This window comes from Anser cygnoides, chromosome 5 (genome assembly GCF_040182565.1).
Source record: "Anser cygnoides isolate HZ-2024a breed goose chromosome 5, Taihu_goose_T2T_genome, whole genome shotgun sequence".
NCBI lineage: Eukaryota > Metazoa > Chordata > Aves > Anseriformes > Anatidae > Anser > Anser cygnoides.
This window is the reverse complement of record NC_089877.1, coordinates 63,221,360-63,247,844: the sequence shown is the minus strand read 5'-3', so window position 1 is coordinate 63,247,844 and position 26,485 is coordinate 63,221,360. Positions and strand designations below refer to the sequence as shown.

Below are 26,485 nucleotides of genomic sequence, written 5' to 3'. Positions count from 1 at the left end.
CACATCCCTGCCCTGAATCCACAGTTGTAAGAATGAGGGAGATGGCGACACCTGGGAGACACACACTGAAGCCACCGCCCTGGTGCAGAAGCCGTGTCCCTTCCTTCCACCCTTCCACCACGCAGCACAGCTCTCAGCCTCCAGCCCCAACACAAACCCCATTTCCCCCTGCGAGCTGTTCAACTGGGGCCGGCTACCCCAGGGAGACAGCCTGGGGGCAAAGGAGGTAAATAAATGCACAATAGTCACCCGAATATTCCAAATGCACGAGGTTAAAAGCAATGTTTCCTCCGAAAACGTGGGTCTAAACTTCAAAACTGACCGAATGCACAATTTCAGGGAAATTTCTGAGTGCATTCATTACCGCCAGTGCCATAAATGTGACGGATTTCACAAGTTTGTCCAACCGACGTGCCGAAAACAGCCTCGGCCGGACTGAGTCAGCCCTGGTGCCAGCAGGCAAAAAAAGCCCCCGCGGCACGGCACCAGTGCCGATAATTCTTGTGCAAGGCAACAACCGGAGGACCTTTCAGCAGCTATAACTAATCTATTTCCACCGTTACGCTGCATTGCTTCAGAGACAAAGTGGGGATTTTTTTTATTTTTTTTTTTACTGCTAATTAACGTTTGTTCGCACACAAAATGCAGAAGCCGGTGCCAACCGGACATACCTAGATATAGCCTAATATTAGATTTCACAAAAGCATTCATCCTGTCTAAACAAACATCCTCCATACAATATTAACCTTAAAATCTTTGCCGAAACAGATGTTTGCACTCGTAGGCACGGCCCGGCATCGTTTCCCAGGACGAAGCGAACCCTCCGCATCCATGACCGTCCCCAAACCCCAATTAACCCGGGCATTGACAGGAAAACAAGCTGTTATTTTAGGAAGCTTTGCATAAAACTTGGTTTCAAGTTTAAAACCGTATCAGTCACTATTTGTCTCTAGCCCAGACTTGGTATAGGGTTTCTTCCTCTGGCTTTATTGCCGTGCAAAGTTACTCACTTTTTTGTTACAGCCAGAGACAAAGTCCTGTTTTTAACAGCTGAGAAAATTTGCTGGCAGATGATATACGATGTTGATTAACCAATAATACGGCTCAGGTCTGGTCGAACATGCAAGCGTCTGAAATGGGAAAGCAAGTTTTTTAACAATTTGTTATACACAGTAGCAAGAAAAACAGGAAGTAGGTGTTTATTAGCAGTTTCCAAATATACCAGCCAAAATAAAACTCCCCGTGCAGTCTGAGGTATTCAAAATACAGCAAGGACCAGAATTCCTAAGATTATAAAAGGGTAATTAATCACAAACAGTGTTCACAGACCAGTGATTTGGAAACTTCCTTTTTATTGAAGATCGGGATCAAGAGCAAACTTCAAAGCAAAACTAATTGATCTGAGATTCATTGCGTCTGGTCGACAAAGCAAAAAAATAAAATATCATTCCGGCGAAGCCAGGTCTACGGTTTACATTCATTATGCCCTGACAGCCCATAAAGCACATTAAAAAGCCATTTTTCAACGAATGCTATAGCGCTGACCTATTTCAACATAAAAGCTATTCATACACGGGAGACTGTTGCTTCCTCATAATCAGCGTATTGCACCCAAAAGCCAGCCGTGTTATTCCAGGCTTGTTTCTCAGGAATGCGAGCATATCTCGGGGACTGATTCATAAAAGGAAGAGAGCAGCCCACTCCTGGGCCAGGCTCGCATGCTTTTTTCAGAAGCAAAATTTCCGAATTCTGTTTGGACTCAGCCAACCTGTTAACTCTAGTAGAGCCGGGCGAGAAGCTGCAGCAAACAGCTCAGGCACTAAATGAGCCCTTTTTTCCCCTTCTTCTTCTGAAATTGGCTGAAAACAGGTTTTTTTACCCATATTTCCTCCTAAGGTTTGTATGCAAGCACATCCCAGCCAGGAGGTAACTTCTTCGCTGCCAGTGCTCGTAGCGAGATTTGCAATTTCACCTGTGCAGTTTGTCACCTAAGTCCTCCAGCTTTGTTTTTTTTTTTTTTGGTTGGTTGGTTTTTGTTTGTTTGTTTGTTTTGGTTGGTTGGTTGGTTGTTTTGTTTTGTTTTGTTTTGTTTCTAGCCTGGAGCACCCTCTGGCCAGACCCCACGCAGGATCCTGCCATCCAATATCAGGGCTGACACCAGGGGTGGCCGAGGCAGGGCGGGAGGCACGGCCCACGGGATGAGGAACACAGCTGTTTTTTTGCAAGGTTCATTTTTGCGGCAGGTAGGAAGGCATGGATGGACGCAGAGTTTGGAGAAAGCAGAGAACGATGTTCTCTTCTCTGACTGGCACAAAACATCCCAGGCTGAGTGCAAGAAGGTCGCTCGCGCTAAGCAGAGCTTTCCAAGGCAATCTGTGCCTCCTCTTTGTTTTTCTGGAGAGCCTGAGGAATCCCTGGCAAAAAAAAAAGACGCTGGAGCTGCATCCCTCTCAGCCCTCCCTCCATCCCGCTGGAGGTTTTTGCATTGCAGGAATCCCAGCTGGGCCGTGGGCTGCAGAGTGCTTGGATCACGCACCCAGCCCTCCCAGCGCCAAGCCTTCCCACCTCAAACCCTGTCAAAACACAGGCGGCGCGGACGCATCCAATTTATTCTCAATAGGTTTTGCAGACCTTAATTTTGCTGCGCTGCTTTCCTGGAATCAAAGGCAGAAGTCTCGAAGCTGCCAGGTCGCTGAAGCCTCTGATAAAGATTTGATCCTACATGCAGGCTGTGATTTTTGCCTTTTGTCCACCGATGTCTTCACCTGTGTCATCCCCTCTTGGCAAGGGAGCCTGTTGCTGCAAACAGGAAAGAGCGCTGCGAACAAAACCTTTTACAAGGGATTAAATTTCTTCTAAAAGCATGTAATTCTACATAGCCAGAAGCAGTTTCTAATCTTCATATATAGGAACTTACAAGGCAAGGAATTCAAAGCCACCGGATTAAATGAAAAATGTGAATGAAAAGCTACATGCTGATACTCAGCTGACCTAGGCAAGTTACTGTACATTTTTCAAAGTTTTAAATTACCACTAATGGAAAACGTGGGGAGTAAGCTTCAAGCGTCTCTCTACATCATTGCTTTAAAAAAAGAAGTCCAAAACAATGAATGAATATTTGTGGAGAAGCCCACGATGCTTTCCAACACGGTTGGCCTCCCTTTGCTCTTACTGTATAGATCAGCAGGTATCATCTGATCAGATTAAGACCAGCTGTTCGTTTCTGGTAAAGGAATTTCCCAAAAAGGTAAAATATAATTCAGGCTTAGAAGCCTAGATACTTCGGGAGAATAAAACCTCTGCTCGCTTCTGTAAAAAGCAGAGAAAAAGACATTATAAAGCATTTAAGAGCTTTGGTTTCAATTATTTTATATTAAAGGATAGGTAAGCTTAAATTGCTCAGACTCTTTAAAAAAAATAAAAGGGATTGTAAATAAAATTGGAAACAGATACACAGCGACCAAGTTCCCACAGGTGTGTTCTCTTGCCGTGGAAATACCCGTGTGAATTCGCCGTTTCCCACCACACCAGGGGAGACAACGAATTCTGAAGTTACCCCGCGTGCCTTCGGCCTCGGCCGCAGAAGAAGTGACCTCTTGTCTGGGCAGGCTGAGGACCCCGGCGTCCCTCTGCGTGTCTCGCACCGAAGCAAAGGGTTGTGCTGCCCGCCGGGGCTCGCCGCCAGATCAAAGCCCTGGGCCACTCACAATAAAACAAGAGGGTAAAGCCCAAAGAATCAAAGAAACAAAGGAAAGGTTGACGAGATAAGGATCAGCCGCAGATATGATATTTCACCCAGATCAGAGCCGGTGCAGAAGTTCAATTCAAAGTTCATAAGACAAAAATACAAAGAGAGCAGCTTTAAGGTTTTGTTGCTCTATATCCGTGTTCTCAGTGATATTCCCATCTTCCAGGCAACAAAGATTGCCCCTGTATTGTGTGACACCATATAATTCTGCTCGTCTTTTCCTCCAGGAAAAAGCTCCTCTTTTTCCTCCAGCTTATCTTCCCTCCTTGCACTGACTCAAATGTGCATTTTGAGTATTTCTAATACCTTCACCCAGCCCAAAACACCTCCAGACGCATCTTACAAGCAAGACGTGAAGCCATGGGGTAACCAGCACACCCAGAAACCCCTTTCCTGGGGGAAAGGGAACTCTGTGCACCCTGAAACTCCATACAAACTAAGCGGAGTACAGACAAAACCCAAGCCAATGTTCTGAAGTGTCTATAATTAAATCCTATATGGACAAAAAAAAAAAAAAAAAGAAAGGGAAAAATCCTGCACTTTCAGATTTCTCAGAAGCGTGAAGCTCTTTTGAAAACCTGGTACACAAGACGTTGGCATTCACAGATCTGTTATTTGGTACATGCAGCATTTACAGATGTAATTGCCTTGGCTTACAGGGGGATGCCTGGGAATTACTTGGCTGAAAGAGGCTGTTTATCGAGAATTTGGGAACGGGAGGGTGACGGCTGGGGAGGTCCATGGGCGTTTGGAGGAAGAGCAGGCAACTGGGAACAGACATGTCCAAGCCGCACGCTTGGCGTTGAACACCTCATGCAAGCGATGCACGGACAGATGGACACCGCAGCAGTGTCACTGCCACAGACACGTCCCCAAACCCGACCCAACCAAGCCCAGACCTGCTCATCCCTTTGGCTCAGCCCTTTGGCTGCCACCGTCACCCCCTTTCCCTGCAGGGGGATTGCTGACACAGAGCAGTGGAGGACTGCTCCATGGCTGCAAGGAGGCAAAGAGCTCTGGGAGATGCAAATCATTTAGAAAGGTGTGGGCTTTACTCACGGATTTATGAAATAGCTGCTGCCAAAAGGCATATATGAATATGGAACTGGCCAGTCTCTTGCAAAGGTCACTGCACTGCTTATTTCAGGCAGGGGTGAGCAGAGCTCTGAACGTACAAGCCGTGAGGTTTCTGCCTGAGCTCACCCCATGCAGCATCACAGCCCGGTGCTCACTCTCTATTTCACAGCTATTTTCTAGAGTACCTACAAGCCAGTGTTTTCACCCCTTTGCAAATCTGCCTTGGAGAAACCTTCCCGAACCTTGCAAAGTCCAAATTCAAAGGCAGCAGCTGGATGCAGTAGAGGACGACACAGATGAAGCAGGGGAAGATCTGTGAGGAGCAAGGAGCACCCCGCTGTGCACAGCATGGGGCGGGGGGGGGGGGGGAATGTCCTCGCCCCTGCTGGCTTGTAGGTAGAGCTGCAGGGGAGAAAAGCTTGGGAAAGAGATTTTAGAAAAGCGCAAAAGAAAAAAATAAAAAGAAGATGCAATTCTTAAATCAGGTGAGTGCTGTTGGCTTGTGATCAGGGCGAGCAGGTTAAATATATGCCACAGCTAAGGGCAAATACATCAGGGCACAAAACAGCATCCATGCTCTTACAGAGCCCCAGACTCCAAGTCCTCCTGAGGACAGCACACTGAAGACAAACACGCAGCCATACCAGTCCTGCCTGCTCCAAAAGAGGCTTGCAAATAACTCATGTGCCATCCCTTGGCACAGAAACCCCCGGAGACCTGCAGGCAGCCCAAACCCTGAGCACCAACCCGACTGCTGCTCAGCGGAGGCAGCACAAGGACGTCAGCTCCAGAGGTTTTATTTTGGCCATGGGGGACGATGGCTTCCTGTCGACACCGTGCACAAACCAACCTCCTGCCGGCTGTATTTTGTTCCTTTTTGCCCCCAGAGATCACACACCTTCTGAAGTTTCCTAACATGTTGTCTCATAAGGTGCTTTCACAACAGCCACGCCGCGGATACATTAGCCAGCCACAGCCGAGCATAATTCCAGTCTCATAAATCTTCCGGCAATTACGAGGCCTCATTCAACCTCCCCGTGAGATAAAACAACCGCTGCTTCGTGGCGTCACGATGGGATTATTTATTTTTTTTTTTAGCTTTTGCTTTCCGACAAATCAAGCCTGTGAAATGACAACTGCAATGTGCCACTTCCCCCGCGGAGCCCGGCGGAAATTGTCCACCTCTGCTGGATCCTGGTCACGGGCAGCTCCTTTGGCATGAGTGAGCTGCAGGAAGGGGAAAACTGATGAAGTTCAGTGCAGTTTGGGATTTCCAAGGTGCCCGGGTGCAGCACAAAGGGACCTGCTCTACCCACAGTCATGGGGATGGAAGGGGCTGAGGTAAGGGCAACTCAGCATGGAGTGGGGTTGCTGGGCTTTCTGCAGTTTTAGAAAACAAAGCAGTGTTTTCTACGCTTTTTCCTTTGACCATATCCCATCTTCTTCCAGAGAAAGCAAGCCTGTTAAACCATGACTTGGGCCCACACAGGCAGATGTACAATGCAATGCCATCCTCATCCTCAGTCCCGCGATGCTCACAGCCATCACAGGCAACAGAAGCAGCACTTGTGGTTACACATTTGTAGATCCTGGAGGGTTCCAACCCTCACAGCCCCAGAGGACCAAACCAGCCCATCCATTCCTTATTTCCTCAAACAAGACATCCTACACTTCACTATTTGTCACCCACCAAGGAAAAGCAGAGGAATCCAGTTAGAAAGGGAAGAAACCCCGTATTTTGGGGGGTACCAACCCCACGGCGTCGTGGGGTAGCACCCAGGTAAGTGCAGCCAAATCGTGGGATCTTGCACAAGCCCTCCTGCTGCAGACGTGTTTTAGCTCACGGCAGATTCCCACTGCCGCTTGCCCACAGTTATGGAACGTGGGAAGGAGCCAAACTGCCGGATTTCGCTGCCTTCCCTTGCCATGAAGATGAAGTAATGGGTACCCTGCACTCTGCGCGAGGCGCTCAGACTTTCCTCCCTCCCCAGCAGCAATGGAAAGTTGTTGGAGTTAGATGGGCAAAGAGCTCCCTTTTGAAAGCTCTTCCTTCTGCAAACACATTACTGCGCTACTGGAAGCTGTTCAATTCGGCGGCGGCGTTAAGTCAGGTCGCCTGAGCACAGTTTTGCAGTAAGAGGCAGCAGGGTGGGCAGGCCGGGCTGGATGTGAACCTGCAGATGCTGTGCCATGCTGTTTTCTGCTGGGTTTTCTTGCAGCACCAGCCACCCCAGATCCCTCCCAGGCTTTGCCCAAGACGATCACAGTGGGCAGCCTGGGGTGGGACAAAGCCACGGCCACTCCTGCCCTGAGCACAACACAGGGACCTCCACTACCTGCCCCAAGCAGCTTCGGGGCTGCTCTGTCCCACCAGGGCAGAATTATTAATATCAGCAGTACCCAGCAAAGCTGAGGCATCTTCCCGGGCAGATGGTCGCAGTATGTGTTTGCGCTCCCTTCGCTGGTGCGTGAACATACTCCCAGGACAGGACGCTCAGCAGGGCCAATATTCCACAGCCTAAATAGCAGCCTTTATTTCCACCTCACCTGTCCCCAAAACAAGATCTTTTCAGCAATTGCTTACGATTGTAACACAGTGGTGACCGTTGACTAAATAAACAGGAAGCCCTTAGTTCTAATGATGTTGCTCAAGAAAGCGAAAATCTCACTTATGTGAGTGAGCATCCCTCCCACGCAGCCTTTTGGGAGACCCCCGTTTGTATCAGTTCCCCCAAGTACCGCTCCCATCGCTGGCACGGTTCTTCAGGTGGCCTCCCTGGGGTGTCCCGGTGTGGGACAGAGCATGGGGAGCTAGCACGGAGCACAGTCTGGGGCACCAAGGGTGTTGTTCTGCACGAGGACCCCCGTGGGGGCACAGCTCCCAGCCCCAGTGCAGCGCTGCATCCTCTCCGCTCCCCACCCGAAATCCCCAAGCGTGCTGCGCAGCCGAAGGAAATCAGAGCACGGGCTTGAAAGGCTGCTTGGAAAACATTAGCAGCTCATTACCGATCATCTGTTTAAAAATCCCCATTAATGTATACACATACGTCCCTGGACGGCACGTTTACCCCCAGCTAATGGCACGGAGGGGAAGCTGGAGGGATCTGTGCGTAACGGCTCCGGCGCGCTCCCAGCCCGCCCTCATTTACAGTTTTCCCGCACAGGCTCCTTCTGACCTCTTCAAATCCCATCCCAATTACAGCCTCCCACTTACCCTTCAATGTAAATAAATCCTGCGTGGTGGGACCGCTGCTACCAGCGCAGATAAAAGCCGTGATGTTGATGGAGGAAAAGCACAACCTGCGGCCAGTTCTCAAGGCGGGCAGGAAAACAAAGCACGGGGGGACGTCGGGGCTGATGCAGGGGATCAGGGATGATGCCCAGAGCTTGAGCATGGCGATCCAGGGATGTGGAAGGAGAAGCTCCATGGCTGTCCCTGATGAAGAGATGGATAGCAGTGAAATCCTGTGGGACACCCGCGCACCTGGGACTTCTTGCTCAATGTATGGGAAATTTGCTTGGGGGACTGCCTAGTTTCTCTGCTGAGAGTTGGGGGGACCTGAGATAACCCCATCCATCCACCACATGTCGGAGGATGGAAACCCCAGGAGGATCCGCATCAGATGCAGTTTTCCCATATGTATTAATGAGGTCTTGAATTAAAGGGAGAATTTGGGACACTTTCAAATGTAACTCGCTGCCATGCCACTGACTCTGCCGGTGTTACACTGCTAAAGCCCTGGACATTTTCCCCTTGGGAAAAAATAGATTTCTCCAAATAGGCCTGGAGAGAGAAAAAGCTGGATCTCTGCTGGCTCCCGAGGATGTCAACAAGCAAATTGCTCCTCCTAAAACTCGTCTCCAAATGCATCTTCCCCAGCCCGCACCCAACCACGGGCAGCCTGCCCCAGGTGGGACGCCGGCATCTCGCTGCGGTTCCTGCACGAGCCACCACAACGGCTTCAGTTTGGTGCCACGAGGTGTGACAGCAGGTCCGGGGCTTCGGTCTGCTGGGTTTTGGGGCCGGAGGAGAGGGGTGTTGTGTTTGGTCTGGGGGATTTTTTTTCTCAATCGTGGGCTTAAGGCGGGGGCTCTTCTACTGATCATTAAATAATTACTGTGCGGTTTGAAATTGTTTTTAGTGAGAAAGGACTAAATGATCTTATAATGTCCTGAAACTGTCAACATGATATATGGGGCTGCATTCAGCATAAATTATAGGCAGTTTCCATGCCACAAAAGCCGCACAAGCTCACGGATCCAGCCAAAACATTCAGCAGAAAGTTCTGCCAGGCCGCAGGGCCCGCTTTGCCAAGACGTGCAGGTGTGCACCGCCGAGAGCCGCCCCAGCGCCAACCCGCGCGGCTCCCCCTCACCTCCCACCCTGCTGCACTCACCTCGGCTCACCTGAGCCACAGCATTACGTGAGCCCAGCAGCCACGGGAGGGATTTCCAGCTCCGAGATGGCACGTCCTTTCATTTCATCCGTAGGTGCAGGAGCTGGGGATGGAGACTTTTGCTTTTGGAGAGGTGTCCCCCTCCAGCGCACAGCTGTGGCGCCGTGGCACAGCACCTCGGACATCACTGGAGCTTTGTGCAGTTGTGGTGACCCAAGGCCATCCATTTACTTTACGTTTCTGTGCTCTTGCTTGCGAGGCAGCATCTCCCTGGCCAGGTGGGCAGGTAGCTCACACCCTGAAATATCATATATTTCTCCACACATGTGGTCCTGTAGACGGGATTCCCAGCTCACACACCTGGCCACACAACCTCCACGTTGGGCAGCACCTCAGCAAAGGACAAGGCCATCATTGCAAGTCCCAGATTCGTGGTGCCCATCACGTTCATCATATTCACTTCGTGGGACAGTGCCTCAAACCTAATCGCATTCCCCAAAACACCGGCAGAGGCTGAGGCAATCACATCTGTCCTCTGAGCACTGAATTCCCCAAGAGCTCAGGAGTTGCACAGAGCCCGTCCTGCTCCCCCAGAGGAACAGTGAGCAAACCTCCCATCGGTGTGGGTGCACCAAGGGCGGCTGGTTCTCTGCTCAGCCCAGGGGGTGAGAACATGGCATGGCCCGGCTGAGCCCTGTGGGAGCCCTCAGCCTCCTGGAGCTCAACGGGATGTCCCCTTCTGTGCCACCAACAGCCCTGAGATGGGACAAGAGAGAGAATCCAGCCTGGAGAGGACTTTGCCTGGCTGTGCCTTTTGCCAGGGGACAAAGGAAGACTCCGGTGTCATCGCGCACGAGCAAGGTCAGGAAATACTTGCTCTATCCCTGCTCCTGGTTTTGCTGAGTCCGAAGCGAGTTGTTCAGAACAAGATAAGAACCCAGCAGCAGCGGATGCGGGCAGGAGGCCGCGGGCTCTGTGCAAAACATCCTGTTGGCCTCTGTGCTGCAACGCGGCGGGGACAAACTGAGCGCGTCGGCGCGGATGCTGAGCGAGCACCGTCCCTCCTCTGCAGCCACCGCAGTGGGGACCTCTCGGAGGTACAAACTCCTTGCCTTGTGCCCTCGTTTGGGTAGCCTTAATCGCTGGATGTGCTGAGCTTGATGTTTGGGGCACTTGGAAGAATGCAATGATAAGGGGATGTGCTGCAGCGTCAGCAGTGAGCTGCAGGAGCAGGGAGGGAAGGACCTGGCCCCCAGTCACCAGCTCACAGTAGGATCTCCTGGATGTCACACTCTGCTCCGCAAATACCCTTTTCCTACAGAAAACACTTCCCGGCCCTTCTCTTCAGCACTGCTAATCATCACTCTCCCAGCCTCTGGATCAGGCCCAAACCAATCACATCTGCACCCAAAAAAAGAAAAACGCCTGCTTGTGTTTCATTTGCTTTTATGGGAGCGTTAACAGGTTTCAGTCACATAAAACCTTCACCTTCAAAAGGGAAAGGGGAGAGACAGAAGAGGAAAGCCCGGCACGTAAGGCGGGCGGCTTAGCCCCAATTACAAACCGAGCAGCACCAGCCCGAGAGGAGCTGACCCGCTGCATGGGGGTTCCCCACACGGGGTTTAGGATCAAGCACGGGGCCAGGGATGATGCCAAGAGGCAAAACAATGGGATGGGGACCAAAGCCAGCAGTGCTGTGGCCCTGTTGTCACCGGGGTGTCGGGATGTGCCACCACCAGCGCGGCCCCGGGCAGCCCACAGCTGCAAGCAGCTGCCCTGACCCCATCTGTGGGGTCTTCTGCGGGTGGCTTGGGGTTTCTCCGCTGAAGATGCTCCTAACCAAAACCAGATTTGATTCCCAAATAGCCCCGAACTCCCTTAAAGCTTACAAATCTTCCACACCTGTGTTTGCTCATTCCTGCTGCTCAGCCCTGCCCTGGGAAAGACGATGTTTATCCCACTCCTCTGCAGTTATTTACAATGGGGTTTTCGGATGGAGATGGAGCACATATTTGTCTAATGGAGACAGGGCAGTGAATTTAATTCTCCTCATTAACAGTCATCAGCTTAACGGGAAGCAATAAAAGATTTATTTTTTTTTTTAAATAGCGGGTGCTTGAGAGGGGTTATTTATTGCAGTTGCTGTCAGCGGGAGGAGAGCATTCCCGGGCTGTGAGGGGGGAAACTGAGGCACGAGGCCGCTTGCTGGCCCTCCCTGGACCACACAGACAGAGGTGGGAAGAAGTCTCGGTCCTGTGCTGCCCGCAGGCCACACAAGTCCTGTTATTATTATAAGCCATTATTCGACCCGCAGACAAAGCAATTTGTGAAGCGTGCCGTATAACGGCACCAGAGCCCGGGGGGGATTGCTGCAGGGCCCCCCCACCCTGCTTCTCCCCATGTTGGTCACCTCCAAATCTTCTCGTCTAGTTGAGGACATCCGGAAAGGGACAGGTTTTGGCCCTAGAGTCCCATTGAAATGGTCCAGCTGGGGTCCCGCTGCCCCAATAACCAGAGATTTTCTCCCGGTTCCCCAAGCGTCCCTGTGCAGAGGCCAGCAGCCCTTCCTTCTCCGCGGGATTTACCCAGACACACATGCACACACAGTCCCTTCCAGCCCCCGATTTTCCTGGAAAAACAAAACCCGGCTCTTCTCAGAGATCACTTGATCCTCGCGGCAGCCCAGTAAGGTCTGAAACAATTTGTCATGAACGCAGGGATCAGAAACGCACGCGGTGCCTTGGCCGTCTCTCAGGCAGCTCTGGGGAAAATCCTCACTCTGTCTGACCCGGGTTGCGTCCCGGGGGATCCGAGCTGGTTTCTGAGCAGCGCAGAGCCCAGGTTTTTATTTTCTGCCATGTCCAAGAACTGTTTATCCCTGCTCACCCCTTACCCCGTCCTTACCCCAGCTTCGCAGGTCCATCAGACCAAGAGCAATGGCTCCAGCAGCAAGGTCGAGCTCCAAGCTGCTGCAGATGACAGTGTTGGTCCCAGCAGCTGTGGGGGGGACCCCAGCAAAGGGCTGAGCTCCTGCCCAGACCCAGCACCTCTCTGACCAGTGGGGAGATCCGCCTGCACCGAGCAGAAGGGCTTGGTGCCTCGGGAGCGCATTGTAAGAGCACACAGCATCACAGCCGTGACCTCCTTCCATCCTGAGCACGCAGGGGGATTAGAAGGGATAAACTCCAAAAAAAAAAGGAAAAAAAAATACATGAGTGACTCTTCACTGTGATCCCTGCTCCTTTTCCCTTGTAGGGAACTGCTCAGCACAATGTCCAAGCTGAGCATCACGTCCATGTGTGCAATTCCCTATTACAGGAGATGTGCCCCACGCCCAGCGAGCAGGAGGCAGCTCCTCATGAGCCCTCTCCTCGCACCCAGGGCTCCCCAAGCAAGGTGGAAAAATGCATCTGGTGTGCCTCAGCTAACCCTGGCGTGAAGGCTCCCACTTATTTCAGGATTGAATAGCAGGTGTGCCTTACAGCGCAGGCAACATTGAGAAAGCCAATAAAAGCAGTGGGAAATGCCTGCTGTCTTCTCCATAACCCAATATGCAAAAGAGCACAGCTTGTTTCAGGCAATCACTCCATGACACCTAGTGTCACCTTACCAGAGGGAGAGGTGAGGGACGGGGGTGACTTGGCAAAGCACTTGCTCCTTGCCCGTGGGGCTCCAGACCGAGCTGAGCCCTCGCTTTCCAGCGACAAGCAGCCTGAGGTCTCCGTTCAAGTGCAAGGGGAAAAATTCACATTACAGGAGACCTTCACCAAGTGTGGGACTGTCTGACCAGAAAGGGCAGAGGTAGACCACGCAGGAGCTCCAAAGGCTTTGAGTCCCTGCCGTAAAAGCAATGCAAAGGCGGCTACGTCAGGGCGGTGCAGGAAGCCCTGCCCCAGCCAGAGCCACCCAACAGCATCACCTCCATGCACGGCCGTCGAGCCTGGATGGAGAGGGGAGCGTAGATATCCTCTGCCTGGCCCCAGGCTGGCCAGGGGGAAGCTGCCCAACCTGCTGGGGGCCCACAGGCACCAGGGGAGCAGAGAAAGCGGGTGGGAAGCCTTCTGCAACGCCACAATGGTGCTGCCATCAGCCAGGCCATTCCCCAGCTTCAGGATGTAAAGTGAGGTATTATTTTTGTAGGCACAGATGCACGCGTTACAAACGTATTTTTGCAGTTTCAGCAAGCTGATTAACTCACTATGGTATGTTACCAGTCCTCCACCACTACCGCCCAAATCCTGCCAGCCTCCTTTACTTGGCAGAGCTGGAAATAGCACCGAGAAGGGTAAGCACGAGCAAGGGCCAGCTTCACCAAAAAACAGAGACCTGAAGACCAGGGCACAGCAGAGGACGAGGGCAGCAGACATGTAGGCACAGGGCAGAGGTGATCTCTGGGTCAGAAGCAGCAGCTCACTGTCCAAAACCACAAACACTGCTGGGCATGGCGATGGATTATTAGGTTTTGCTTCCACAGCGAAAAAGAGGAAACAGTTCAAAAGGGATATTCAGGTAAGCCGAGGAACTCACTGGCATAGGATATTGCTTGATCTAGAAAAAATAAGGTTTATAAGGTAATTCTATACTTCATTTATGAAAGTAAAATTCAAGCCAACCTATTAAATACAAAAACCCTAATTTTGGCTCGGGATGCTGGACCTGCAAAGAGTTGGAGGTTGGTGGGTACTTTGGATACACATCACTAGAGGCTTGTTGTGCTCCTGTGTACTCCTACAGCATCCTCAGAAAGGGAGTGCAGCACCAGATGGTCCCCTAGAAAGAGTTAGACTTTTTATGAGCGTAGAGGAGCATTGACAGTTTTCCATCTTTAACCTGCTAAAACTGGGAGCCAGCTTCTGTCTGGGAACTGCGTGGTCGCCTTGGGTCTGCACATCTGCAGAGGACTCGTGGCTGATCCACCAGAGCCACAGCTCCCCACGGCCTCGTCCCTCCATGGGCTCTGCCAAGGTACAAGCTCTCACAGACGAGTTTTCCCTTCATTGCCTGTGTCCGGGTAGATGCTCCGCTGTCCACTAAGAGCAAGCTCAAGGTGCTTCTTTAAGAAGCCAGGCGGAAATAACGTATTAAAAATCCTACTTAACCCTTCCAAATGAGAACACAGGATCCCCAAAGGGGAGGAAAGAGCCAGTGTCTGTATCGTTTCTGATACTCCCTGCCATTACGCTGCCTGCCCAGAGAATGACAAGGACGCCGTAGCCTCTTCTTTCATTATATGACACAGGAACCTGCCATTGCCTTGAGCTTCAGCAAAGGATCTCCAGAAGGGCAGACCCAAGAGCAGAGCAGAGTTTTGCAGCTGAATCACAAGGCAGGGACTGAGGAGGTCCGAGAGCTCTGCTGGCTCCCCACGTGTGACACTGCCCAAAGTCTCCGCATCACTCCCGAGACCCTCGCCTACAGAGGGGCAGCAGCGTCTCCTCGTATCCGTGGGGGTCCTGCGACTCCACGCCAGGACTGAGGCTTCCTGCATGCTCGTACAGCACCTCGCACAGTGGCGGATCTTCAGGCCCACTGCCATGTGGGAAACCCCAAGGTGAAGAGAACAGAGCACCTCTCAGTGCCGAGGTGCAGCAGTTTTCCACGCCACCGGAGCTGGGCCACGCTAATCATTTTCAGAACGGGTAAAAAAAACTTGCTGGAAGTGTCCGAGCACAACAGCCACATCAAGAAGGGTCTTCCTTTGCTGGCTCCGTAGCACAGCCTCTGAGTTTATCCCAGAACAGCAATGTGCAAGCCTTGGTGCTTCTCTTCCAAATCAATTTGCATTTTTAGAAACTGATTTGCAACACTTCAGACCCTGTGGCCACAAGCAAAGCCTGGCCGAGCTGCGCTCCTCCTACGGCATCTCCGGGGCAGCGCCTTTTCCCAGAGCGACGCTGCAAGATTTCACTTGGGGACAAATTTTCACCTAGAAGAAGAATGTCCTGCCAGAAGGCTCTGAGGATCCTACAAGCCAGGAGAGGAGAGGTTGGGGTGAGACCAGGGTGAGCCCAGGTCTCTGGGGGGAGCTCCTGGCACACGGCAGAGCCCCTGGGACCCCATTTTGCAGCACTGCCTTCCCTGCACCCTGACCAGTGCTCCAGGGACCGCGTTACCACACTATGCCCAGTGGTCCCCACCAAAAAACCACTGCGAACAAGTGACAAAGGGTGACCAAACCCTGCTGAGATACTCTGCTCATTTCCTACACCCATAAGCCACACGGACTTCAGTAAGCCAGTACTTCTTCAGCACCAAGAGTCCCAGCCTCCTGGAGGTAGGCACGAAGACGGAGACGCATCACGGTGAGTTTCAGAGCATCTATCGCCCAGCTTGTGCTTCCCGGGATGCCAGATTTTGGGTCGCAGCCGCCAGGAGGACAGCAGGGGGGTGGAGAAGCAGCTGCACACCCACCTTCAGCCACTCTGCTTTCACTCCCAGCTCACAGGCTGAGCGAGAGGGGGGGATTAAATCGATGCGCCTTATCTCAAACCTCCGCGCTCTCCTTCGTGCACCGGGGCGCCGGAGATTTCTGTGCCAGCCTCCGACAGCAAAGCGCTCGCCCGCTCTGAACCGAGTTACGTCTGCGAATAATGCATTCCACGGCGTAGGGGAATTGTTGCACTTCTGAAGCAGACTTATTTGTCACGCTTTGTAAACACAGCTAAACACCGGCTCTCCAAGACTAAACCAACGCTCCAGCTCTTCGCCACGCGAGCAAGGTAAGTTTCCGAAACAGATAAGCCAGCCAGAAGCCGAATCGGCGCGCCCGTGGCGAGCAGCTCTCTGCTAACAGAGGGGCCTGGCCACCACGCTGACACCAGAGCACGGGATTAAACTGCTGCAAGAAACGCACAAAACAATGGCCAGAAATGCTTCCTCGAATTCCTGGGTCTCCCCGCACCAGCGCTTAACTCACAGCTCCCCCAAAGCCACCTCCCGGCCCTCTGCCGAGGAGAGCTCTGATCATCAGCAGCAAAACCCAGCGCAAATGGAAGCGGTGGGGAAGAAATGCCTCCGGTTATCAGCTGGAAACTGGGAAGGGGCCCGATTCTGCCTTCCCTGACAACTTTGTTATGTTTTCCTGGTTTTAAACAATTTATCTAATTCCTAACTTCGCTAGATAGCTCTGGGATCAGAGGGGGCCGTGCAGCAGCCTGCCACCCGCGGGGGACAGAGGGACGCGGGCACACGGGAAGGGAAATCCTCGGCCCCGTGCTCAGTTTGTGCTGCACGCAGGAGTTTGGAGGTGCCCCCCGGGTGAGCTGCTTAACGCACCCAGGAATATTTTGTTCTATGCATCACTCTTACTGCCAGCTGGTTTACACCCGCAGTTTGGATTCCTAATATATATATAAAAATAGAAATGTCATGATTTAAAACAAGAAAAAAAAACAAACAGCAGTTTCCTACAGTTTCTGGGCAGGACAGCCCTTGTAGGATCTCACCACCGCTCAACCCCATGCCAGGGCAGGAAAACCAAAGGAAATGGAAAGCTCCCAAAGCCACATACGCACCCGGATGCCTCCCCTCGCAGCACCTACGGCAAAGCAGGTGCCTCAGCCTCCACAGGGCTGAAGCCTTGATTTCATCATTGAAACACAATGCAAAAAAATAAACACCAAAGTAAACAGACCCATAAGGCAGCAGGAACGCAGCAAAACAGTCAGAGACTTCTCACAGGGCTACGAGAACGATCGAAAGGCCAAAGCCACCTGCACACAGGCTGCTGGGTTTGGGACACCATCAGGGCAACCCGGGGTGCACCAACAGGCAGGGAGACAAACCTGGGAGAAGCCTCAAACTTTTGTTTTTTTCCGGGTAGGGAAAAGCAGAGAGATTTCCTCGAGGCAGCCCCCTGAAGCTGTGCCTGCCGTGGTGCCAGGGTTGCTCCGGGTCCCGTGGGGTTACCTGCGGCGGGGCAGAGCGGAGGCGCTGCACCCTAATTGCCCTGTCAGGCAGCTGAAAAGGCCCTCGCCTTTAGCTGATGCCACTTCAAAATGAAATTCTTTCTCTGGCATGGCTATGTCTGATATGCAGGCATCAAAGGGGAGGCAGCAGGTCGCCGATGCCCCGGGCCACGCATTTCCCTTCTAAAGGCAGGAATGAGAGCGTCAGCTCGGGCGGAGGGGGCCCCCCCGGAGACACAGCAGCAGCAACCACCGTCCCTACACGCTCCCAGGTTGTGGGGTGATCCCCTCCCTGACCCACCACAGCCCCACAGGCGCCGTGCAGCCCACCAGCAGCAGAAACCCACTGCCAGGAGGCTGCACAGACGCAGCTCTGGTGGCCCAGGGAGGCATGAAGCCACCTGGAGGCTCCCCATGGGCACAGGGGACACCGTGGCTTGTCCCCATGCACCGGTGCCCGGTGGGACAGCGGGGTGGAAAAGCCTCGCTGGCACGGAGGAGTTTGAGGGGTGGTTTTTGTGTTGGGTTTTTTTTTTTGTTGTTGTTTCCAAGAGAACCGTGGGGCCATGCTCGCCTCCCCCCGCGGCTCCCATCTCCTCTCTCCACCTGCACTCTTCAGGGAGCCAAGTCTTTTGGCAAGCTTTCCAGTCCGGTTTTTATTGGTTTCAGCTAAGCTGCCCCTTTTGGAGGGTTGGAGAGCTTCAATCATTAAAAGAAGGAGGAAAAAAAAGAAAGAAAAAAAAATGCATCATGCACCCTGCCCCCGCTCCCCTCCCTTCCCACTCCCACAAGGGCTGAGGGTCGGAGCCCCCTGCGCGCACCCCGCCGTGCCACACGGCCCAGCTCCCCGTTTCCCCAAACCAAACACGGTCCGTCCACAGCGTTCGAGCCAGGAATTTCAGGCCCCAGTTACCTCCAACCATACCTGTTTGGCTCTGATCACCTTCCTGCTCGGAAGCAATTTGGAAAGGACGCAGCACAGGTAGCTATTAGCTAACACGTATTTAACTGCTCCAGATATCTTTTTTTTTTTTTTGGCATTGTAATGGGGCGATTTGATCTTCAAAGGACCCGTGCAAACCTTTGAAGCTTCCCAAAGAAGCCAATCTCCAGTGGGGAGGGGAGGAGGGTGGGTGGGGGGGGGAAATGTTAATAGTTTTAAAACCTGGGGAATCCTGAAGATGGACGAAGGGTATAAAACCCAGTGGGTTTAGCATAAAGCCCTCAGGTAAATCTTCACCTTCTTTTCAAATGCATTTTTGGTGGGTTGCTTTGCCAACGCTTGGGCCAGGTTAGCAAGGTCGGCTCTATTCCCAGCGGCCGGGAGAAGCAGCTCTTAATCTCTCCGGGGACCCTCATCTCCCACGTGGCGCAGCCCCAGCACAGGGGGATCCACGGTACCTCGGCGAGAAATAGAAAGACTGAAATTTGCAAAGCCTTCTTAGGGGAAAAGGGAGGGGAGGGGGGGGGAAAGCAGGGACAGAGGGGAAGGAAAAGAGGAGATACAACCCCTGCTGCACTCCTGGCCAGCACAGCCTCAGCAGCACCCTGAGAGGTGAGACACAAAATGCGTTTACCTTTAAAATAATGACTCATTTTATTTTTTTCTTTTAATATGTAGTTATAAATATATTTTGTCAAAATATATGATCATTATTGTCAAAAACATTTGCACATAAAGTCATAAATAAGGTCAAGGTGAACGTTTAGTTTAGAGAAGAGTCCAGCTATAGCAAGCAGTTCTGGGGTGGGACGGGAGGGAGAGAGAAGGGGAGGAGAGGGCGGCGGGGAAGGGGGGGTCAGCGGCACCCGCACCCCTCCACCACCATCTCCTGGTAGTTTTTCAGGACCACCTTGTCATACTCATCCAGGTAGAGCATGGAGATGGCGCTCAGCTCCGTGGGCACGCAGCAGGCCTTGGGGATGCTGGAGTTCACGGAGTTGACCAGCGTCTGCACGATGGCGTGGTTCGTGGAGTTGAGGTGGTCGGCCAGAGGGAAGGGGCAGTCCCCGTGGCAGTAAAACGCCTGGTACCCCGGGGGCGCCACGATCCAGTCGTTCCAGCCCACGTCGCTGAAATCCACATAGAGGGCATGGCGGCGGCAGTTTTTTTTGTTCTTGCGGGAACGCTGGTGCTTGGGGCTCCGGCGGGCTCTGCGGGTCAGCGCGTGGCCTCGCCCGTCGTGCCCAAAAGTGACCAGGAGCGGCCTGAGCTGAGCCCAGTCCCCGCGCCCTTGAGGTAAAGATCGGCTAATCCTGACGTGTTTGCCCTGATGAGTCTGTGCGTGGTGGAGGTGGGTCACCTCGATCACCAGCCCGTGGTTCGGCTGCTTGTCCTTGGTCCACCGGATCACGGCCGGGCTCACATCAAAGGTCTCCCAGCGCGTCACGTTGTGGTGCACCAGCCGCGTGTCCAACAGGCGCGTAATGGCCTGAGCGCGCTCCGACAGCGGCTTCATCACTTCGTAAATGTTTATCCGGTGGAAGCCCCTCTCCCACGCCGCGCTCGGCTCCTCCACCTGCTCCCGGTACAGCCGCAGCTCCGCCGAGGAGATCACCTCGTTTTCCGGCACGCTGCTGAGGTTGAAGACGAAGCGGATCCGGGGCGCCTCGCTGGGGCCCGGGACGGTCTCCAGGTGCTCTGGAGGGGAGCAGGGCAGGGGGAAAACGGTACAAAAAAAACAAAAAAAAAACAAAAACAAAAACAAGAGCACGTCAGCCTCAGGGCACCCAGCCACAGACCCCCAGCGCAACCACGGCTCACATCCGTGCTTCACCTGCCCGGCAGCCGCTGGCACCGCTCCGCTCCCCCGCGCATCCCTCCCGGCCGGACCCGCAGCGGTCCTGGCGCCGCTCGCTCGCCCTCCGCACGCCTCTGCCCAGACGGGGTCTGCCCTCCCCGCCTCTCCCCTTCGCTTTCAGGGAGGCTTTTCCCCTTTCGCTTCCCCCCTCCCCAACTCCATCTCCAAAATCATCTCCTCGGAGAGGTGCTGTGCCAGGGAGCACAGAGGTGCCTTGTTACGGGGCGCAGGGGGCAGGGGGAGAAGGAGAAGCAAATTCCAGCGCAGTAATGATGCGGCTGGATTAATAATTCAGATTTACTTTGGAAAAGAAACATCCGCTAGGAAACATTTGGATCAGATTACAAGGGCCTATTGAATAAACCTTATAAACACACAGCTGTAAGTATTAAATTCGAGTAGGGGTTTTTTTGGATTTTTTTTTTTTCTTAAGAGCAAAACCAGGCAGCGATCGCTTTGATAGTTCAAAAGAAACACACCAGGGGCGAGATCCCGCCCTCGCTTTACTCCCGCATCCGATCCAGAGCCATTAAATCCACGCGAGCCCGGGGAGCGACCCCGAGGCGGAGGGACCGAAGGAAACTCGCTGTTGTCAGCGGAGGCAAGGGCACCTCAAAATATAGCCAAACTCGGGTTAAGCACAGGATGCTGGAAAAAAAATACAGGGCAGCGTGCCTGTCAGCCACACGCACGGCAGGCTCGGGGGGGTGTTTTTCCTCCCGTAAGTTTAGAGCCGGGCACGTCCTGCTTCTAAACGCGTTCGTGAGCTTCCAAACACATGTAAACCCCGATCGCTACCAGGGCTGGGAATTTACCTCCTCCCATCACTGACCTTCATGGTGGAAACTCCTCACGGTGTTTGCCCGGCTGGTCGATCGCTCGGGGTACTGCAGGCTAATTTCCTGGAGGCTTTCCTCCTCTTCCCCGGACTGGAGCCGGTAGAGATCCAGCATGTAACTAGGAATGACGGCTGACTTGCTGGGCTGAGGCCGCCTTCGCAGCCCAAACATCTGCAGCAGAGTTGTTTCGAAACCCCGCAAGAGTTCATGGCTTTGGGCAGAGCGGCGTCCGGATCCGGCTTGTCCCTGAAGCTCTGCGACTTTCTTCCTGCCGGTCTCGGGTATCAGGCTAGCATGGTTGGTACCTCCTAGCAGGACTTGGCATAGTAGGATGACCATCAGCATTCGGTTACCAGGAATCATGGTGTCTCTGGGGTGTAAAACACGCAACAACAAACAACAAGGAAAGTCAGGATGAAAAGCGAGCACCCCCCCCCCCCCCCTCCACCTCCTCCTCTTCCGAAGAAAACTTAAAGAAGAAAATAAAAAAAAAAAAAGCCACGGTAAAAGGGAAGAAGCCCCCGGCGGGCAGGGGCTGGGGGCTCCGGGGCGCATCGCGGGGCCGGCCCGGGGCTGCGGCGCCCGGCGGGGAAGGGGCGCGGGGCCGCGGGTTCGAGTCCCGCCGCCGGACGCTGCGGTGGGGAAGGAACGAAGAAAAAGTTTAAAATTAACTAAAAAAAAAAATAAAAATTAAAAAAAAAAAGCCAGCGCGAGGAAGAAGAGGGCTGTACTCACTGACAGCAAGCAAGGCATATCAGCACAGTCCATGATTCTGGAGAGCCAGCCCGGCCCCAGCGCGCCGAAAGCCCCGGGGCAGCGGCTGCCGAGCGCCTCCCGCGATCGCCGCCCGGGCGCAGTGCGGCCGCCGCCGCCGCCGGCCCCGGTTTTCTCCCGGCCCCGCAGTCACGTGGAGCCTCGCACACCCCCCCTCTGGCCCGGCCCGGCACGGCCCGGCCCGGCCCGGCCCTGCCCGCCGCCCCCGGCCCGCCCCCGCGGGGGACGGCCCCGGCCCGCCCCGCCGCCAGGCTCCGGGCTGGGGCTGAGGGGGCGGCCCGGGGGTGGGGGGGGGGGCACCGCCACGGGGTGAGGGGGGAGCCCCGGCCCCGGCCCCGCTCAGGTGCCCGCAGACCCCGCCTGGCACCGGGGGTCCCCGCCCGGGGGCGGCATGGAGGGAGCCCCCCGGGGGCTGGTTTGGGAAGGGGGGCTCGGGTGCGGGGAGGGGGGCTCGGGTTTGGGAACAGGAGCTCGGGTTTGGGAACAGGAGCTCTGGAAGTGGCTCTGCCTTCAGGGGAGGGGAGCTCGGAGCTGCTTGGAGAAGAGGATGGAGGGAGAGCCCCGTGTCCCCCCCCCCCCCTTCTTGCACCCTCTGGGCACAGCGAGGCTCCCCTGGGGACACGAGGGGCTGCAGCCCACCGGCAGGCCCACAGATTATCCCTGCCTTCGGTCCCCACCTGCCCTCTGGATTTTCTCTCCCTTCTCTTCCCCATTCCCCCCCTCCCCGGGCAGCCAGAATGAGGCTGCCTGCACACTTCCCACCAGGCCAGGTTCCCTGACCCCACAAGGACGCGAGGCAGGCACCTTCACAAGCCAGCACGGGCTGCACGTGGCCACGGAGGGCTACCAACAGGCTCACCTGGAGGAAGGATGCTCCTGCCGCACAGCTCAACTCCGGCATTGCCAAAGATTGCTTCGCAGCGCCAGATTTTGGGTTAAGAGTGTAAGCCAGGCGTCCCGGGGCTCAAGGTTGTTCCCTGATGGGGTCTGGGGGCACACGGGTCTGTCACACATCAACTGGGCACGCTGTGAGCAAGGCACGGAGGAGGCAGCTCCTGGGAGAGGACAGGATGCCACGAACTGACAAGAGGCAGAGTGAAACAACCCTGTGATAGAGAAGGGAGAGCTCTGCCCGGGTGTTAAAATACCGTCACTTCGCCTTGCTGAGGTGTCCCTCTGGGTTGGACAAGGTATCACCCACAGAGGGAATGGTCAGTAAAATCGTAAGACCAAAAGATACGGTCAGAGGGTTGGCCATGGGGACTCCGCAGTTCGTAGATGAACCACAACCAAGAGCCAGCTGAGAAATGATGAGTGGAAAGCAGCAGAGTCCCACAAACCACCAGGCCGCCGTGCCCAAGCACAGAGCGAGAGCGGGGCAGCGCGCGTCAGCTTCCTCACAGCCCTGAGGCACTGCCCCGAAGCTCACACAGCCAGCAGATAGGGCTTCCTTTAATATTTCACTTTTTTTTTTTTAGCTCAGACCTGACCCGTGCATTACAAAAGCCCAGGGATGTCACTGAGAGGACACACGCAGATAAAAGGCAGTGCTGACGCTGTAATATCTCTGAGTTATTCCTATACCACTCCGAGTTTAAAAGAAACATCTGTTAGCAAGGTATTCGGACTATGAATCCATCAAAATTTGTGAAATATTGCTATCACCATTTCAAATGTATCACACTGTGTGTTATTCTTAACAAGGGAAAACAATTTTTGGAGTAGCTGCTGTGCAACTTTTTAAAGTCGAATAACATTTTCATTGAAAATATTCCAGTCTAAAAGCAAAGTTTACGCAAGGGCCTGTACGACACTGCTCTTAAAACAGACCTCTGGATATGGAAAAGCAACTCGCTGCCTCTTTGTGGGAGCAGCAGCAAGATGTTACTCTCCTCGCCTGAAGACCTCACTCAGATTTTGGTAGGATCAGACAGCGGCTGCGTTGGAAACGTTTGTCGCTGAGGAATTCAGTCCCACAGCATCCAGTGCCTCCTCTAGGAAGCCATCCCGTTAAAGCGAGATCCAAAAAGTTACTTATGTAATGCTGGTTAACCATGCCTCTGTGCAAGGAGGTGGCCAGCTGGGGACAGAAAGCCAGCGGAGAGCGATGTGGTTTAGGCTCTTGTAGGAGGCAATAGCGTATTTGAGTAGCTTATTGGTTACTAAGAAGTGTTAGTCATGGGGAAAGCTGTAGTATTTATTCCGTAAAATGTAAATACATAACCCAAACCACAACGGAATAACCATGGATGGAAATAGTGTAGCATTTACTGAAGGAGCTGAAATGCATTTCTACAGAAGCTGTATTTCCTTAGCCCCATAGAGAGTAATTTACCTTGAACGTAGCTTCTGCTCAAGCCCGTGGAGTTACACATAGGCTGAATTCGGTCCAGGCACGCTAAATAACTGAGTGTGTTATATATTCCAACCAAAAAAGTCAATGCCAAAATGGAGCTAAAAATACAAATGTGGAAGGTTTGAAAAGCAAACACTGCTTAATTCAGCGGTAGATACAACCTTGTGTGTTTTAAAGATCCAGCAAATCAAAAATAGAGAAGGTTACGTCTATGCTCTGTGCAAGGCACACCTCACCCAGCATCACATCTAGCGTGGGCGAGGGGGCACTGCTGAGGTTCTTGCCTGTGATCAGTCCCAGCCGTGCTCAGGGCTCTGCAGCCAGGTTTCTCCCTCGTTGATCTCCGCGAAAAACCTTCCAGGGGCTTCTGCACCTGGACAGCAAGGCTGCTGGCCTCCTCTGGAAGCTGGGCACCAGGTCACTGGGGATGTCACCCTGCAAAGAATGGCCAGACAAGGAGGTGATTCATGCACGTACAGCCCGCAACTGCGAGTGAAGTCTTGTTTTGTCGGTGGCAGCAAGAAGCCCAGGAGCTGGCAGGTCTCCTGGAGCCCAGGTGCCCAGCTCTGCTTGCGGTGGTCTCTAGCTGAGGGGCAATTAGCGTTCTCTTCTTTCAACGCAGTCATCATGGATTTGCCCAGACGCGTTCCTGATAAAATCCCAGCCACTAAAAATTGCCCCATTTCCAGGTTTCTTGTGCTCAAGACTCACCAGCGGGCACTGCAGGTCGACGTTCAGCACCTCTAGAAATTAGGCCGGCTCTGTTTACAAGGCAAACTTCTCCCCTAATGGCAGCATTTCAGGAGATGCCTCTGGACTTGGGCAGAGTGAAACCTTCCCAAACCAGTTCTTGTATCCTGTGTTATTTTTAGAGCAGCTGCACCTTTTGGGCTCCAAAGTTTGCAAACAACCTGCCTTGGGAAAAAAACTTGTCTCACCAGATTTGTGCTTGAGCAGAAACAAGCCTAAAACCATAAATAAATAAATAAAGTCATATGTCAGAGACGTTTTAAAGACATGAATTACAGGAGGAGATGCCCATAAGTGTGCTAAGATCAATTCCCTCCTACCCTTTCCTTTCAACCGCCTAAGCTTGTCAATTAAAACAAAGGGAACCGAACAAACAACTCCAAGGGATTACATTTTCCAAAGTAGCTCTTCACTAAAGAGCCAGACTCCAGCCGGTGAAAACAAGTGCAGCTGCTTGAATGGCGAAAGGAACATTTCTTACAGCCACACCGAGATTTTTAGGATTTCTCTGAATGCTCCAGAGCTGGCCTGTTCTACCAGTGTTTGCTACTTTCTCTTGAAAAAAGAAATTCTTACCTCTCCTGAAATACAGGACTGGGCCCAGCCTGGAGTTTCCTTCGGCTTTACATTTAAGTGTCTCTCCTGAGGTCAGGATCACACCTAGAACTGCTCCTGAGCTAACAAGAGAATCACGTTTAGGACTGCTGTGTTATTCCAAACAGTTTTGTTGTTTTTACAAATAAATATAAAAACACTGTGTGGGGATATTAATAAGTATATAAAGTATAAAAGTATGTAAGTATAAAAATATATAAAGGAAGTTTTTGGTAATCAGATACACAGCAGCTGAAACAGTGGGATTGTATACTTCTTTCTATTTTCAAGTTTTAACGATTAATTTTATTGTTTTGCAAAAGCCATGAGAAGGTTGACTGTCCCACGCAGGGAGAATGATTCCTGGTTTCACTTGACTTGTTCACTCTGCCACTTTTGGAAGATCCCCAAAACTGAGCAAGCCCAGAAACTTCACGTCTCGCTTTCCATACATATATCGTCCGTCTGCTCCAGTGAGAGTGTAAGGCCTCTGCAGCTAAATATTGTCCCTTATGAGATGCTTGTGTAGTGCATCAAAACTAGGAAGCCTCAGTCTTGTGGAAGTGCTTCAGCAATATAATTCATAAAATAAAGCTAAAGCCATTTTAATGGTCTGTTGTTAAAATTCTCCTGATCTGTGCTACGAACGCCTCTTTAAGCCATCTGTTGTAAAATCATTTATACATTGACTGGTTTCCTTGGTCAGTGTTACAAGCAGAATATTCATATTCTCATGCAGGTTCTGGAAAGAAATGTTGCTTTTAGCACGCTTTCGCTCCCCGCTCTATCAAAGTCTCATCCCTGAGAAGCAAGAAGGACCTCCAGAGGATGAGAAACGCATCCTTCCTGTTCAGAAACTGTAGCTGGTCCTAATAAAGACCGTCGCCCTCCTAACGAACACCATAAGGCCATATGGATATCTAAGATAAGCAGGTTCTTTGCAGCTCTGTTGAGTCATGAATACTTTTGGAGAACACCACAAGTGCTGGCAGCTCCCTCAGCGTACACACCACTTCAGTGTGTCTCCAGCACCGATATGTGGCTTTGTCTGACTTCAGCTGTGACTCTGATATTTCAAATGCTTTGCTCTTCCTCGCTGTCTAGCAACACTGCCAAATCTACCACACCGCACAACCACATGGCACCTCCGGGGTGCTGACATCTGTCTTTGTCCTTTAATTGTATCTCGAGATCTGCTATCATCGGAAGCTTTAATGATTCCAAACACTAGCGTGAGGCATA

At 52.7% G+C, this 26,485-nt stretch overlaps 1 protein-coding gene and 1 long non-coding RNA gene across 3 annotated transcripts; both read right to left on the bottom strand.

The window, feature by feature from the left end:
- Nucleotides 1-1,176: 1,176 nt before the first annotated feature.
- Nucleotides 1,177-11,148, bottom strand: LOC125183053 (uncharacterized). The gene is made up of 3 exons (XR_010832066.1): nt 9,223-11,148; nt 2,632-8,261; nt 1,177-2,414 (listed from the first exon to the last, which is right to left on the bottom strand). It is a non-coding gene; the product is annotated as an uncharacterized lncRNA (long non-coding RNA).
- A 7,553-nt stretch (nt 11,149-18,701) lies between these two features.
- On the bottom strand, nt 18,702-22,586 carry BMP4 (bone morphogenetic protein 4). Of its 2 annotated transcripts, none has more exons than XM_066998614.1 (3): nt 22,403-22,586; nt 20,763-21,139; nt 18,702-19,770 (listed from the first exon to the last, which is right to left on the bottom strand). In XM_066998614.1, the coding sequence occupies exons 2-3, from the start codon at nt 21,130-21,132 to the stop codon at nt 18,929-18,931; spliced, it is 1,212 nt and encodes a 403-aa protein (XP_066854715.1). In that variant the 5' UTR covers nt 21,133-21,139; nt 22,403-22,586; the 3' UTR covers nt 18,702-18,928. The 2 variants fall into 2 exon arrangements, with proteins under 2 accessions (XP_066854715.1, XP_066854714.1); XM_066998613.1 differs by lacking the exon at nt 22,403-22,586 and adding an exon at nt 21,505-21,638.
- Between the last annotated feature and the right edge of the window lie 3,899 nt (nt 22,587-26,485).

Bases quoted from the DNA above. Each gene is read 5' to 3' on its own strand.
- BMP4 (XM_066998614.1), bottom strand. From the start codon at position 21,132: ATGATTCCTGGTAACCGAATGCTGATGGTCATCCTACTATGCCAAGTC. The intron at 19,771-20,762 runs GTCAGTGATGGG...GCTCCCCTCCAG, and splicing joins GAGGAGTTTCCACCATGAAG to AGCACCTGGAGACCGTCCCG.